General features: G+C 45.6%; 1 protein-coding gene across 1 annotated transcript; it reads left to right on the forward strand.

Annotated features, from left to right (window-relative positions):
* The first annotated feature begins 306 nt into the window (after positions 1 to 306).
* On the forward strand, positions 307 to 3,299 carry LOC119503502 (basic proline-rich protein-like). The gene is made up of 3 exons (XM_037795333.1): positions 307 to 310; positions 2,007 to 2,489; positions 2,623 to 3,299. Exons 1-3 carry the CDS (start codon positions 307 to 309, stop codon positions 3,297 to 3,299), a joined length of 1,164 nt encoding a protein of 387 aa, XP_037651261.1.
* The last annotated feature ends 13,623 nt before the right edge of the window (positions 3,300 to 16,922 follow it).

Raw genomic sequence — 16,922 nt, forward strand, 5'->3', positions numbered from 1 at the left:
TGTTGTTTTGTACCTGGTTCCCCTCCCTGCCTTTTGTGTTTTGGATTTGTTCAGCTTTATTAAAGCTCGCTTTATTTTCAAAACTACCTGTCCTGCCTGTCACTCTGCGTTTGGGTTCACTCTAAAAACTCACCACACGACAGAACGAACCGAACAGTAAAATGGACCCAGCAGAGCTGCAAATGTTTGTTTTGAAGGTTGGTAATTTTGAAAGACTGTGAAGAAACTCTTTTCTGCTGGTTCTAAGGCTTGGAGTCCCATCTTAGAACAGCTTGCTGTACAGAGACTATATTTTAAGGAGAAGCCATGGGTGAGCCATTTTGTGCCCCAATTAGACATTGTGACAAAAAGACTAAACCAGTTCATGCTCACCCATCAGGTCTCCCTGCCTACGGGTCACCATTCTCCACTCCAGGCTGTTGGCGTTGGCTTCCTGAGCTTCCGGCCCATGCCCCAGCAGTCAGTTAGCTCTAGGCTAGCATCAGCCCGGATCTGTTCTTGGGAACCCGCCTTGCCCTGGGAGGCCCACTAAGTTTACAGTCTGCTGCTCGCCATGCTAATATACAGGACACTAGCTTGGACCTGCTAGGGGTTGGAGCCCCTAGAAGGAAGCGTGGGTCTCAGAGGCGGCGTTCTCCTAAGTTGCTCAGTGTTCCATCCAAATCCAAGCCTACTCCTGCTCCAAGCGTCCTGTCGGAGGTCCGGCAGACCTCTGCTCCAAGCGTCCTGTCGGAGGTCCGGCAGACCTCTGCTACAAGCGTCCTGTCGGAGGTCCGGCCGACCTCTGCTCCAAGCGTCCTGTCGGAGGTCCGGCAGACCTCTGCTCCAAGCGTCCTGTCGGAGGTCCGGCAGACCTCTGCTCCAAGCTTCCTGTCGGAGGTCCGGCCGACCTCTGCTCCAAGCTTCCTGTCGGAGGTCCGGTCGACCTCTGCTCCAAGCGTCCTGTCGGAGGTCCGGCAGACCTCTGCTCCAAGCGTCCTGTCGGAGGTCCGGCCGACCTCTGCTCCAAGCGTCCTGTCGGAGGTCCGGCAGACCTCTGCTCCAAGCTTCCTGTCGGAGGTCCGGCCGACCTCTGCTCCAAGCTTCCTGTCGTAGGTCCGGGCGACCTCTGCTCCAAGCGTCCTGTCGGAGGTCCGGCCGACCTCTGCTCCAAGTGTCCGGTCGGCGGTCCGGCTGACTCTTGTTCCACGTGTCCTGTTGGCGGTCCGGCCGACTCCTGTTCCACGTGTCCTGTCGGCGGTCCGGCCGACTCCTGTTCCACGTGTCCTGTCGGCGGTTCGGCCGACTCCTGCTCCACGTGTCCGGTCGGCGGTCCGGCCGACTCCTACTCCACGTGTCCGGTCGACTCCGGTTCCACGTGTCTTGTCGGCGGTCCGGCCGACTCTTGTTCCACGTGTCCTGTCGGCGGTCCGGCCGACTCCTGTTCCACGTGTCCTGTCGGCGGTCCGGTCGACTCCTGTTCCACGTGTCCTGTCGGCGGTCCGGCCGACTCCTGTTCCACGTGTCCTGTCGGCGGTCCGGCCGACTCCTGTTCCACGTGTCCTGTCGGCGGTCCGGTCGATTTCTGTTCCACGTGTCCTGTCGGCGGTCCGGTCGACTCCTGTTCCAGGTGTCCTGTCGGGGGTCCGGCCGACTCCTGTTCCACGTGTTCTGTCGGCGGTCCGGTCGATTTCTGTTCCACGTGTCCTGTCGGCGGTCCGGCCGACTCCTGTTCCACGTGTCCTGTCGGCGGTCCCGGCCGACTCCTGTTCCACGTGTCCTGTCGGCGGTCCGGTCGACTTCTGTTCCACGTGTCCTGTCGGCGGTCCGGTCGACTCCTGTTCCAGGTGTCTTGTCGGGGGTCCGGCCGACTCCTGTTCCACGTGTTCTGTCGGCGGTCCGGTTGACTCCTGTTCCACGTGTCCTGTCGGCGGTCCGGCCGACTCCTGTTCCACGTGTCCTGTCGGCGGTCCGGTCGACTTCTGTTCCACGTGTCCTGTCGGCGGTCCGGTCGACTCCTGTTCCAGGTGTCCTGTCGGGGTTCCGGCTGACTCCCGTTCCAGGTGTGTTGTCGGGGGGTTCGGTCGACCTCCGCTCCATGTCGCCTGTCGGCGGTCCGGTCGACTCCTGTTCCAAGGGTCCTGTCGGTGGTCCGGCCGACTACTGTTCCAAGTGTCCTGTCGGGGGCCCGGCCGACCTCCGCTCCACGTCTCCTGTCGGAGGTCCGGTCGACCTCCGCTCCACGTCTTCTGTCGGCGGTCCGGTCGACTCCTGTTCCAAGTATCCTGTCGGTGGTCCGGCCGACTTCTGTTCCAAGTGTCCTGTCGGGGGTCCGGCCGACTCCCGTTCCAGGTGTGTTGTCGGGGGTCCGGTCAACCTCCGCTCCATGTCGCCTGTCGGCGGTCCGGTCGACTCCTGTTCCAAGGGTTCTGTCGGTGGTCCGGCCGACTACTGTTCCAAGTGTCCTGTCGGGGGTCCGGTCGACCTCCGTTCCACGTCTCCTGTCGGGGGTCTGGACGACCTCCGTTCCACGTCTCCTGTCGGGGGTCAGGCCGACCTCTGTTCCACGTCTCCTGTCGGGGGTCTGGGCGACCTCCGTTCCACGTCTCCTGTCGGGGGTCTGGCCGACCTCCGTTTCGGTAGGACCGCAACCGCCACCTCCTGTTTCGCCTGGGTTTCAGCCCAAAAACTGTGTTCCTGTGACTGCTGGGTCACAGTTCCAAGCCCCCGGGTTTTCTGGCTCTGTCTCTGCTCTGCCTCCGGGTCGTCCGCCCGAGTTCCCAGACTCTGTCCCGGTTCTGCACCCGGGCCGTCCGCCCGAGTTCCCAGACTCTGTCCCGGTTCTGCCCCCGGGTCGTCCGCCCGAGTTCCCAGACTCTGTCCCGGTTCTGCCCCCGGGTCATCTGCCGGAGTTTCCCGGCTCTGTCTCTGCTCTGACCCCGGGCCGTCCACCTGAGTTCCCAGACTCTGTTCCGGTTCTGCCCCCGGGTCATCCACCGGAGTTTCCCGGCACTGTCTCTGCCATGCCCCCGGGCCGTCCGCCTGAGTTTCCCGGATCTGACTCTGCCCTGCCCCCGGGTTGTCCGCCCGAGTTCCCAGACTCTGTCCCGGTTCTGCTCCCGGGTCATCCACCGGAGTTTCCCGGCTCTGTCTCTGCCCTGCCCTCAGGCCGTCCGCCCGAGTTCCCTGACTCTGTCCCGGTTTTGCCCTCGGGCCGTCCGCCTGAGATAATCGGTGCCCAATGTTCCTGGAGTCCCTCCTCCGGACCCCCCTCCGCCCACCCGGTTCTGTTTGTGGAACGTCTGGGATCCGTCCCTTGAGGGGGAGGCTATGTCATGTTCTGGCTATGCCAGCTTATTATTTACGTTTGTGATTTTGGATTTGATGTTTTTGTATATTTTTCCGGTGTTTCCTGTTTTATTTTGGTAGTTCACTCCTCCTGTGTCTTGTCTGGTTTTACTTCCCTCCTTTGTTTGTTTTCCCCGCTTTTTGTTGATTGTCTGCCCCGCCCTGATTTGTTTCACCTGTGTGTAGTCTTGTCTAGTATTTAAGTCTGTGTGTTTCCCCTCTGTCCTTGTCGGTTCGTCTTGTCTCCCCAGTCCCCGTCTACCTTGTCCTCCGTGTTCGTGGTTTCCTCCAGCTCTGGTCCTTGTGTTCCTCCTGCCCGTGTTCTCGTCTCCCCTGGTTTGTAGTTTTGTTTTGGTCCTCGGTTTGGTTTTTGTTATTTGTTTCTATTTGTTGTTTTGTACCTGGTTCCCCTCCCTGCCTTTTGTGTTTTGGATTTGTTCAGCTTTATTAAAGCTCGCTTTATTTTCAAAACTACCTGTCCTGCCTGTCACTCTGCGTTTGGGTTCACTCTAAAAAACTCACCACACGACAGAAACAGGCAGTAAGAGCTGATCTGAGGTCTGCTGCCCTTCTGTCGTCTATGACCCGGCTGTCATGAATCAATATTCTGTTACGTTAATGTTTATTTCTTCCGCATATTTTATCAGATCATCTTGTAGTGCACGGTTTAGCTGTGAGATGAGAAGGTTGTGACGCCGCCGCCATTGTGAATTTGGTGAAGGAACAACGAGTTCTGTTCACATGACCGGAGCACACCCGATAGGAACGCTTTCTGATGAAAAGACCCGTGATTGGTCAAAGTCCTCCCGTCCAGGGTTAGATCTTTTAAGCCTTAAAACGGAGCCATGAGGAGGAGCAGAAGTCTAGTTAGCTCTCAGAACACTTGAATTACTATATGCTGAAAGGTTATGGAATTGTTCCCAATGCAGCCAATACTGACTCTGAGTTTTAACTGATATGATGACTATAATGTATTAACTTGCATTTAAGTCCAATTACACAGGACTTGTAGGAACGTACAAGCGCCACTAGATGGAGACAGCATGAAAACAGCGTATGAGACTTGCAGTGCTTATTACCGTAATACACGTATTTAAGGTTCCACGTGATTTGCGATGCTTTATGAATTATGCTGAGTGATATTTGTAGGGTTTAAAACACATAATGTTGTCGAGATTACCCCAGTAAACCGAAGTTTGATATATGTCACAGATTCAGGAACAGAAGGCTGCTTCAGTCCAGAGTCTGTAACCCTGTACGCTGTAGAATTAGAGCGCACCGCTATTACGGTATTTACGGTATTAGTTCTCTTTGAGCCGTGATGCGCCGAGAGAATGAAAAGTGTTACAGTTTGAACAAACACCTCGAAAACTAGTTAAAAGACAGCTGGTTAAAGTACTGGATCCCGTGAGACCACCGGTTTGATGTACCCGCTGAACTTGTGGATTTATTGAGCAGATGACTTTGAATCCGCCGGTTCTTCTGTGAGGAACCCGAAAATGTTTGCACTCTGACTGAACACGGAGCGGAATAGTAGTGAACAAGAGGGAGAAACTCCTTTGCTGAGGATAAGACGTCGCTGGTTATACCACTGAGACTGGATTAAAGTACATGAACTATTTGCCGTTTGCATCGAGCTGCTCGCGTCCGTTTGAGCTGAATACTGACGCTCTATTTGCCGTTTGCATCGAGCTCTCTTTACTATCGATGACTTTGAATCACGCTGGTTCTTCTGTGGGGAACCCGGTGTAGGGACCTGCCATTTCTGGTGGCAGAGACAGTCACTTCATGAACTCAGTAACACGATCCTTGACTCTGATCTCAGTCCTCATTGGCTACAGTAACATTTCACCCAGAGGTGTGAAAATCACACAGAACAAAACCAGAAGAATGTTCTTTGTTCCTCCTCTTTCTTCTCATCTGCTCATCTCTCCTGACATGTGAGAGGTGAGCTGCTGCGCTCCCTCTGCTCTTCATCTCCTCAACCCAGGCTGACCTGGTTGAGGTGAACGGCTCTCAAGTCCAGAACTTGCAAAACAGTTCTGGTTCTGATCAATGGCCTGTTAGGAAACAGCCATTGCAACCAAGGAACCAAACTGCAGACGACGCGAGTGCTCTGCCCTTTTCACCAGCTAACTTCAAGCTATCAAGCAAAGAAGTTAGCACCAAACTAACAGCAAAGACGACCTCTTTGACTTGGAACCACAACTTCAACACATGGAATCACAAAACCGGTTCTTCCATGGATTGGTAACGTACTGGGCCTTAGCATTAGCAATCGCACAGGGCTGAGCAAGACTGTCCAACTTTGATTTCTAGAAAGTACTTGTATTGATTTGGTTTAATGTTATTCATTGAGTTTGGACTGTGGTGATTTATCTGTATTTGATTGTTGGGTAACTGGCTTCGCCACATCTGATGTGTTTAGTTTATGCTTCACATAGACAAGGTCTTGCATGCAACTAACCATCTTTTCTAACCCACTGCATATCTAACACACATAAAGATCACATACAGAAACTGTGAATTAGTTAAACATAAACATACAGCTTCAGATAATCTTAACCCCACATCACCAACCCCCCTCTTTGTCCTTCTTCTCAGAAGAACAAAGAGGTCATGTGGTGACATGCTGATGGCCATCTTTGATTCCGCCATCTTTGATTCCGCCATCTTTGATTCAGCCATCTTTGTTTTACAGTGCCCGCCATTTTGTTTGTAGGCCATACAGACATTTTGAGACAAGAACCCATCTTGTTTCCCCCCCCCCCTCTCTCTCTCTCACACACACACACCCACACACACACACTGTGTTTGGTTTGTTTAGTTTAGTTATTTAGTTAGATTAATATTGTGTTTTGAACCTTTATTATCTTGTAAATAAATGTTTGTGGAATATACATGCTGGTCTCTTTAATGTTGCACAAGAGTGAATAATGCCAACCTCTGCTATGTCAAGAACTCCGATATCCTTCAACCTTTACTATCTATTTTGGTTATAGTTATTAATTTAATTATTAATCAACATTCCAAATTGATAGTTTAGCATATATAATGAGACTATATTAACGTTTTGGTCATTGGTCCCTGATTCCAGGGTGGTGCCCCGTTTATTATTGATGTTTATTGATAATCTTTATTAATATTAATAATTCTATTATTATTTATTAATTATTTTGCTAATAACCAAAACCTACTAAAGTAGAACCCCTACATAATGGTGCCCCGTGTGAGGCATAGTATTCTTTTTGGCAAATGTTCATAATTGTGCAATATTAATTTTCAGCATCATTTTTGGTCAAAAACAAAAATTTCATATTCCACTTCTAAACAAACTAAAAGTGTTTACATTCTACACCACTAGTCTTCCACAGGAGTAGTAGTCCAGCTGTACTTTTAAACAAGTACATTGTGGTTAGAATTGTTTATTTGAGAGATTTTGAGTATTAACACTTTAAGCCTTTATAGTGTTAATGTTAATAATTTGCTTTTGCTGCTAATTCAAGTTGACCTATGCTGTAGAACTAGAGAGAATTTTGGTTCAGCATTTGAATACCACGTATTCAATGCAATCTAGTCTAGTTGTCATATTTTGCTGTTAATCTAAGTGTTCCTTTAATGACACAGCGTGCCACCGGCCCTGTGTAACATAGAGAGCTTGTACCCTGCTGTGTAACTGCCAAGCTTTCCACAGCCTGAGTTAAGATAAGAGCCACAGTGTGCTAAACAGCCCTGTGATATAAGTTTGCAACCTAGCTGTTACTTCCACGTGTCCAGCTTGAGTCACCTTTAAGAGACATCATCACAACTGTAACTGCCTTGCATCTCAGTTAGTGCATGTTGTGTGTAAGCAAACTTATTTTGTAAACCTTGTTTACTTTACTGGCCTTTTGTTTGATGCCCACTAGAGTCACTAGTTGGTCCCCTCCTCCACAGGAGCTACTCTACAGGGAGCTACCCCCCATAGTGTAGGCCAGTGTATTGTTGTAAGGCTAGTGTACCTCCCAAATTACACCACAAGGTGTCTGCCAACGCAACACCATAGCCAACAACATTGTTTTGTTTTGTACTAGACATCCTGTTTAGTTTCACCCTCCATTCCAGGTTTAACAATGGAGAACCCCTGTGTTGAGTTTTTATTTCTTCCCTAGCACAGAGCCTAAACCCTGGCTGCCCTGAACTCATCAGCAGGTTGAGTTTCAGTGAGTGCAGGAAAGAAATGGAATCGCTCCTCACAGACCGGTGTGATGCGCAGACTGCATCCAAAGACTCATTGTTAAAATGCTTACTTCTGATTTTTCACAGGCAGACCAGTCTTGCCATTCAGAGTAAAGCAGCCCTGGGAAAAAGAGGTAGACAGCCTAAGAACGCAAAGTGCTGATCTCCTCCATGAAGTTCAGACAGCTGATAAGAAAGCCATGCGTTACTTAGAAGACCTGCATTCAGCAGAGTTAGCTCTTTTTCAGTACAAAGAAAAATTGTTAGGGCTTAGACTAGAAATGTCTTTCCCCACCACAGTCTGTCAGTCACTGTGATTCTGGCTACTCAGATTCACTCTCCTCACGTGATGAGAGTTTGACTCCCTCTCCACTCAGAAGTGAAAGATTTCCAACCGACTTAAAATCTTTGGGAATGAAGTCAGATCCTCAACCTCCGCCGAGAGAAAGAGTGAACAGCTACCTGACTACTTATTGTTCTGAAACTGACAGTGAAGACACATGTAGTTTATCTTCAAGAAGATATCCTGCCTCATGTTCTTCTCAGCCACAGAGAAATGACACCTTCCTCTGTGCTCCTCCCTCCAAAGGTTCAGCCTGCTTTCCACTCTGTCACAAGGGTGATGACAGCTGTCCAGCCTCTACCTCTCAGCCAGAGAGGACATTAGCATGTGATGCACCAGTGCATTGTAATGCTAATTTAGTCTTGCCTTCAGCAGAAAGGACCCCACAGGGTCCACGCCATGAAGTGCTGGAATTCATAGCTAAGGACATTGAATGTTTTGATCCAGGCAACTGTGATCAACACATTGATGACTATTTTAAGGAATTAGATCACAATCTAATTGACTTAACACACGCCACCCAAAGGGAGAAGGTTAAACTTGTGTGGAAAACCAGCTCTAAAGCTGTGCACAAGTTTATACAGTCACAACCTCCCAGTGTCAGAAATGACTATAGTAAGCTTCGTCGTGCACTGATAGAAGAATTCTCTTCCACAGCTGACGAGACCTCAGCGATGTTTGCAGCCCTTCAAATTAAACATTCACGTAGTGAGAATCCTAGAGATTACTATAAACGTTTAAGGCATGCATACTTCCAAGGTAAGAATGCGCCAGGCTTAGAAGAAAACTCCTTCTTCAAGTCGTTGTTTCTGCAGAATCTGCATCCCTGCGTACGCACTCACGTCGTACTAAAGGATGCATGAGGGTAACCCCTCACTGTGTGAGATAAGGAAGATGACACAGATAGCTTGGAAACTCTGGTCATTTCCAAAAGGGGGGGTAAATTAACTGAGGCCCACCAGCTCAAACACTGACGTGTCAAGCAGATCTGCCACCTCAAAAGCCCACCTTCACAACAGGTCGAAGGGGGGTCAGAAGAGGTTGCATAGGGACACTGAGCGTAACCGCCATGTCCCCCATTTTGCATAGAGATAGGCATTCACACACAGAAGTGTTAGAAAGCCATACGCTGAAATTCTGTCCCAGAATTGGCGTGACCGGTCTGACGATGACCACAGCATCTCTGACCACATTTCAGACTCTGAACAAGGTTCAGAACATGGACATAATCTAGCATACAGTGATAGCTACTCTGAGTGCCTCTCTGCCTCTGATTACCTGGAGCGTTACAGCCCTGAGCCACGAGGTAAGCACGAGAGATCCAGAGCTACCTTCCCACGGTACTAGCTACACCTAGCTAACAGTGAGACTGACGCTAGATTACGGTGCCTTAATTTTCCTTTCCTCTTTTGCAGATACTAGGGAAAACTTGAGTTTGTTAGCAACAGAAAAACTCAACTCAGACACCACTGTCCAACTTTACAAGTACACTTGGACCAACTCCTTAGTAGTATCTTGTTTAGAGATCACTAGTACACACTAGCTTAGGACACCACATTATGACTGTACAGAACCAGTCATACACCTGTCCGCATTGTTTTAGGTGACACTCTCCGCCTCTCACCTTAACAACTTAACACCTCTAACATTCCTGTTCTTCACTAACCTTATAAATAACATAGTTATGTATTTTATACAATGCTATTGTTTTTGTTTATCTGGTTTTATTTGTAACTTAGGGACTGTTCTTGCTTAGCCAGGATAGATAGTCTTAACCAATGCCCAATTGGTTAATGAACTGCCCAGACGTTACAAAATGGAATGAACTGTTGAATGAACTTTTTCAATCATGGATTTAACAACTTTTCAGTTGTCCCCAGGGATTGGGACTGTACAACCTCCAGGTTGTTTCCAAGGATCTGTAAACTGTTCAACCTTCTGATTTGCTCTTGAAGGATGTTACACATCTTAAGACCAAAACGGGGGATGTAGGGACCTGCCATTTCTGGTGGCAGAGACAGTCACTTCATGAACTCAGTAACACGATCCTTGACTCTGATCTCAGTCCTCATTGGCTACAGTAACATTTCACCCAGAGGTGTGAAAATCACACAGAACAAAACCAGAGGAATGTTCTTTGTTCCTCCTCTTTCTTCTCATCTGCTCATCTCTCCTGACGTGTGAGAGGTGAGCTGCTGCGCTCTCTCTGCTCTTCATCTCCTCAACCCAGGCTGACCTGGTTGAGGTGAACGGCTCTCAAGTCCAGAACTTGCAAAACAGTTCTGGTTCTGATCAATGGCCTGTTAGGAAACAGCCATTGCAACCAAGGAACCAAACGGCAGACGACGCGAGTGCTCTGCCCTTTTCACCAGCTAACTTCAAGCTATCAAGCAAAGAAGTTAGCACCAAACTAACAGCAAAGACGACCTCTTTGACTTGGAACCACAACTTCAACACATGGAATCACAAAACCGGTTCTTCCATGGATTGGTAACGTACTGGGCCTTAGCATTAGCAATCGCACAGGGCTGAGCAAGACTGTCCAACTTTGATTTCTAGAAAGTACTTGTATTGATTTGGTTTAATGTTATTCATTGAGTTTGACTGTGGTGATTTATCTGTATTTGATTTTTGGGTAACTGGCTTCGCCACATCTGATGTGTTTAGTTTATGCTTCACATAGACAAGGTCTTGCATGCAAACTAACCATCTTTTCTAACCCACTGCATATCTAACACACATAAAGATCACATACAGAAACTGTGAATTAGTTAAACATAAACATACAGCTTCAGATAATCTTAACCCCACATCACCCCCCCCCCCCACCCCCCCTCTTTGTCCTTCTTCTCAGAAGAACAAAGAGGTCATGTGGTGACATGCTGATGGCCATCTTTGATTCCGCCATCTTTGATTCAGCCATCTTTGTTTTACGTGCCCGCCATTTTGTTTGTAGGCCATATAGACATTTTGAGACAAGAACCCATCTTGTTTCCCCCCCCTCTCTCTCTCTCACACACACACAGACCCACACACACACACTGTGTTTGGTTTGTTTAGTTTAGTTATTTAGTTAGATTAATATTGGTGTTTTGAACCTTTATTATCTTGTAAATAAATGTTTGTGGAATATACATGCTGGTCTCCTTTAATGTTGCACAAGAGTGAATAATGCCAACCTCTGCTATGTCAAGAACTCCGATATCCTTCAACCTTTACTATCTATTTTGGTTATAGTTATTAATTTAATTATTAATCAAACATTCCAAATTGATAGTTTAGCATATATAATGAGACTATATTAACGTTTTGGTCATTGGTCCCTGATTCCAGGGTGGTGCCCCGTTTATTATTGATGTTTATTGATAATCTTTATTAATATTAATAATTCTATTATTATTATTAATTATTTTGCTAATAACCAAAACCTACTAAAGTAGAAACCCCTACACCGGAAATGTTTTAACTTCTGACTGAATACGGAGCGGGATAAATGATGCATGATATTGAAGCTATCCAACGTTATGACCACGTTTCCTCGATGGTGATATGTGGCCTCTTGCCAGGTAATATGAGGCTGGTTAATTTTGTGATGCCTTTACCTTTAGATGAAGTGGCATGAACGTAGTGACGAGGCGGCTGTGATGAAGAAGCTAGACTCTGTTGGAAACGCTGAGCTGAATGCATAAAGTTTGCTGGATTCAACCGAGACTGCGAGTGCTATGTTTGTAGCCTGGAGTAGCAGATGAAGCTGTCTGAGTAGTGGACGAGAGGGAGAAACTCCCTTTGCCGAGGATAAGACGTCGCTGGTTATACCACGAGACTGGATGAAGGTACGTGAATTTATTTTCCGTTTGCATCGAGCTCTCTTTACTATCGATGACTTTGAATCACGTCGGTTCTTCTGTGAGGAACCCGGAAATGTTTTAACTCTGACTGAATGCGGAGCGAGATGAATGACGCATAGATATTGAAGCTATTCAAACGTATGACGACGTTTCCTCGATGGTGATATGTGGCCTCTTGCCAGGTAATATGAGGCTGTGAATTTTGTGAAGCCTTTACCTTAGATGAACGGCTTGAGGTAGAATGAACGTAGTGACGAGGCGGCTGTGATGAAGAAGCCAGACGCTGATGAGGCACGAGCCTGAGCATATGAGCTGAATGCATAATGTTTGCTGGATTACCCGAGACTGCGAGTGCGATGTTTGTAGCCTGGAGTAGCAGATGATGCTGCCTGAGCAGTGAACCAGAGGGAGGAGAAACTCCTCTGCTGAGGATCAGACACGTCGCTTGTTATGGCCACTGAGACTGGATTAAAGTACGTGAACTATTTGCCGTTTGCATCGAGCTGCTCGCGTCCGTTAGTGCTGAATGCTGACACTGAAAACTCATAGAGGAGAATGGTTTTTAAACTTTGACAGCAGCATGTTATTGGTTGAGGGAGATATGGCAAGCTCTGATTGGTCACTGAAAAGAGAGACGCCCATAATCAGCTGACATATTAATAGCCCATGAGAGAGAGAGAACCAGAATGAATGAGAATGAATGAGCTTGCACCCCCAGTCTTCCTGTCTGAATTTACGCATGAGCTTCATAACATTTAAACATTTTTAGTTGTTTGTGTTAGTTTCAGGTAAATGAATGATTTCTGTGCTGTAACTCTCATATCTGTCCTGGTTCTTGAAGCCCGGGTCATCCACAGTATCTTATTCCTGGCTGACTAGTTTTATATCATTTTTACAGGCTGCTGCATCTCGTTGGCTTTTATGTTTTCAACTGTGAGTCCTGTGTGTTGGCCAAACTACACCTGTCGCTACATATGTTACGTGGAGTGTGGTGCGGTGATCCTTTTAATATCTTTCCTACCAAATATTAACATTTTTAAGGACAGAAAATATATGACAGGTGACAACCAAGCAACGTTTTCTGTTTAAATGATTTTCTTTTTGTACAGGAACAAGCAGCACTGCCTCGTTCAGTAATTCCAAAGAGAGGGATAATACACATTCAGCAATGTGCTCCAATTCTTCACTGCAATCTTCGATGTTTCCCAGCTGAAAGGGAAATGGCTATGAATGCATCTTGGGGGGAGGGGGAGCTTGTTCTGACTCACAATCTTTGATGTCTCACCACTGTAGAGCTCCTCTGAGGAACCAGCAATCAGAGAGAGATTTCACTTGCCAAGTGACAGTGGAGCACAGACAGACCAGTTATACGACATCAGAACACAATACGCCATGACACACGGCGGGGGATGACAGGACCTCACGTTGTGGCAGCTGGCTCGTGATAAGCAGAGGAGATCATAAATCAAACAGTGAACGGGAGAGGTGCATGGTGAAATAAAGGTCATTCTGGAAACGGAGAGTTTTCTTCTGGTGCCTGGAGGAGAAAAGATGTTAAAGGTGCTGTTGATAACATTGATAACATTGATAACATTCAGCCACTAGATGTCGCTAAATGTCACTTTCTCCCTCCCCCGTTTCATTGCATTTACTTCACAACAAGTCATTGCCAGGCACTTACTAGGGGGTAATAGTTTACATGCAAAGATTAACCCAGTCAATACTTAATTGAGTTTGCAAAGACATGCTCCCTCTCAGTCTATGTGCCCTCTCAGAGTAGTGCTATGATGTTGATATTACAGGGACTGTGATAAATGCTAATGCAGATCCCACTGTTGGGATTGCATAAAAAAAGTCAACTGTTTTTTACTCCAATTGTATGCATATGGTGGTGTGTTCCTTATACTATGACAGTTTTCCTAGAATTCTATTTCAAAAATCGCAATATATCGCCTTGCTCACAGTATCACAATATATCACAATATATTGAATGTTAACCCTGTATTGTGATAAGCATTGTATCGCCAGATTCTTGCCAATACACAGCCCTAGCACTTACCGTTAATCTCAGCCACTTATCTGTTTTTTTCCACAATAATTGACGACACAGAGTTACCACGTGATAGTGGCGTTGTTTTACTATTGGCTCACAAGCCTTCTTAGAAGTGGGAACAAAATGTCCGATATCTTCCAACAGAGATGAACAAAACATTCATTTTGGACCCGCCAAAATTCTTTAAACGATTAATTCACATCATCGCAATTTTCTTTAGGAAAAGCCATACTTTTATTTGGCACCTTTCTAAAAGCTCTGTAGATGTATTTTTTCATATATATTTTTCAAAGATGTGTATTTGTTATGATTCTGTTGTTTTGTTTTTGCTATGTTTGTTTTTTGTGCATGCCTGTTTCTCTCTGTTCCCTTCCCCTTTGTATGTTTCCTGTGGCAGGGCATGTGTTGGGCAGGGGGTGTGGCTGGCTCCGCCTGCAGCAGCAGAGGAGGCACACCGGTCTCCAATCTACCTCATCAACCTCTCCATAAAAGCCTGGTCTTCACTCCACTACGGCGCCAGATAATTCCGTCTTATGCGGTAGAGCATAACGTTACTTCTTCGTAGTTTTCTAGTGTTGAGATTTTTCTAGTGTTCCCTGTTGCGTTTTACTTACCAGTGTTTTTTTTCCTCCCGCCAGATCTTCCGGTCTGCCTCGCTGCTGCTGCTTCCACGTTTTCTCTGTGACTGTGTTTCCATGTACTTGGTCATCTCGGTCCAAGTCCTCTGAGCCACGAGCCGTCCAGCTCCCTGCCCTCCAGCTCACATTTTTTGCCTCGTGGTTTATAATAAACTTTGTTACCTTTTTACTTACCTGTGCCAGTCTTTGCTTTGGGGTCCAGCGGAAAAACAAAACCTAACAGTATTGTTGATGTCTCAGATCTCTGATACACTTCCTGCTATATGGAAGATATATTGGACAAGGACTGTGTTTAAAAGAAATGCACATGAGAGGAGAGATTCATCCTGTTTGTTAACATGTCTACTTGGAGAAGGATGTGAAAGAAAAACATCAAGAGAACTTAAACAAAGAATTGCAGAACATAAATGTCTGCTGTATAAGATATAAAAAACACACACTGTATATCTATGCAGTGACAGCAACCTTTATGGAAATGAATCATCCAGTTTCTTCTCTTAGATAAAGGAATAAAGAAAGTGTGTTTGTCAAAGAGACGGGGAGATTTAGAGAAGTTGTTCCATACAATAGATTTCTAAATTGGGCTCTTTGAGTCAGAGAGGGTTCAATGAGGAACTAGACTTGTGAAGAAATGCCTGAATATTCTGCTGGATGACATTTGTTCTAAACAAACAGGAATTGTGTAACAATACTGTAATTGGACATTTAGTTATAAAGGATTGGATGTGTGAGTTATTCAAAAATATAAAGAGATTGAAGAGATTTGAGTTTACTGTGTTTTGTAAAACTATAAAATGTGGCTGAGAAAATACAGAATGTGATATACTCAATCTTTTCACTTACTGATGGGTTAATGTGTAGCATCGCTTTTCCTGAAGAATATTCTGAAAACATGGTTGTAAGATAGCTGTATCATCTAAAAGTAAATATGGTATTTTGTAAAAAACGTATTAGTTTTTAAATATGGTGATGGTGATATTGTTTTACTGTTACCTAAACTTAACCAAGTAGTTCAAATGTACTTATTTTAACCCAAACCATGAATTTTCTTTTCTCAAACTAACCAAGTAGATTTCTTGTCTACACAGGCTCTACACTGCAGTTTCTTTAGGAAAACACATGAAAAATAACTTTTTGTAAGATATCATAAAAGTATGAGGATACGTTGCACAACCTCAGACACCCTGATGAAGGTAAGATACAAGAACATGATTGGTGAATAAAGCAAGGTGCACTGGAGAGGAGTGTGTGATCTGTTTTCATTTTGATGGACTTGCATTGAAGCTGAACTTTAGTCTTAAAGGATAACTTCATTATTTTTCAACTTGGACCTTATTTTTCCATGTTTCTGAGTCTAAGTGACTAATGGGGACAATACTTTTTTTTAAAAATTGGTCCAGTATTGAGGGAGAACCATCATTCGGGGCAACCTGGCACCGTCATTTTACATCCACTAAAGAGTTTGTTTTTGCCATGACAGGCTCATGTTTTTATTATAAATGTCTGACAAAATTATGGAAAGGATCATACAGAGAAATATGTTTTTTTCTTTCCTTTTGCTTGGTCCAGTCTGTTTGTTATTGTGTGTAAACCAATATTTAATTGCTTCAGATTGTATTTTCCCTCTAACCCGTCATGGCACCAGGTTTTTGGACTGTTTACTGCCTTCAGAAACAGAGGAACAGACCCTGTATCAATGACTTCTACCTGGATGATATTTATGGCTGCTATTTCATGCATTTGAACACAGCATGATTACACAAGTCATATCATTTTAAAAGAGCAGTGACCTTGTGTCCCTGAATTACTGCGTTGGTCCAGTAAATGATTTTATCACCCATATGATAATTTTGTAATATTATATGTGCGTGACCCAAACCAAAAGGCTGACCTCTCCTAATACTAATAGCATAGTCTCTATTAACACAGTAACATTGTGCAGCTGCTGTTGCAGTTTCTTCACTGGTTGACATGATGATGGTCTGCAGACTCTTGAGACATTGGTAAATAATAGATTAGAAAGATAAAGCTTTTCATCCAATGTCAACTGTTTGATGAGCACATTAGCATGGAGGAAAGTATCTGTCAGAAACATGGATAATTCTGACCATTAAAGACGCTGATTATTTACATGTTATGTATCCTAAAAATGAATCACTGTCACAGGCCTGAGATACAAGTTATGTATAAAAGAGTATTTTCCCCATCATGGGTTGTTTCTTTTGGACAGTTGTCAGAGTTGAATGGTAGTGGAGTATTTGGTGTTTTACAGAGAAAAGAAAGTAGTGTAAAACCAGGAAAAAAAATATGGAATACTAAATTCACGTCTCCAAATACCATAGAATTATCTATTAAGCCCTTGAGAAGTCTTAATAGGCTGAGAACCAGAAATTTAATGGGATTACCAGGCCTGTGCAGATTCCTTAATTCATGTGATCCCTGTTGTCCCTGTTATTTTTCCCTTAAGAAGAGCCTTTACTGTACAACAAGCCCCC

Source organism: Sebastes umbrosus, chromosome 15 (genome assembly GCF_015220745.1).
Source record: "Sebastes umbrosus isolate fSebUmb1 chromosome 15, fSebUmb1.pri, whole genome shotgun sequence".
NCBI classification, from domain to species: domain Eukaryota; kingdom Metazoa; phylum Chordata; class Actinopteri; order Perciformes; family Sebastidae; genus Sebastes; species Sebastes umbrosus.

Coding starts and splice junctions, on each gene's coding strand:
- LOC119503502 (XM_037795333.1), top strand. Junction 2,490..2,622: donor TTCCACGTCTCCTGTCGGGG/GTCTGGACGACC, acceptor CCGTTTCGGTAG/GACCGCAACCGCCACCTCCT.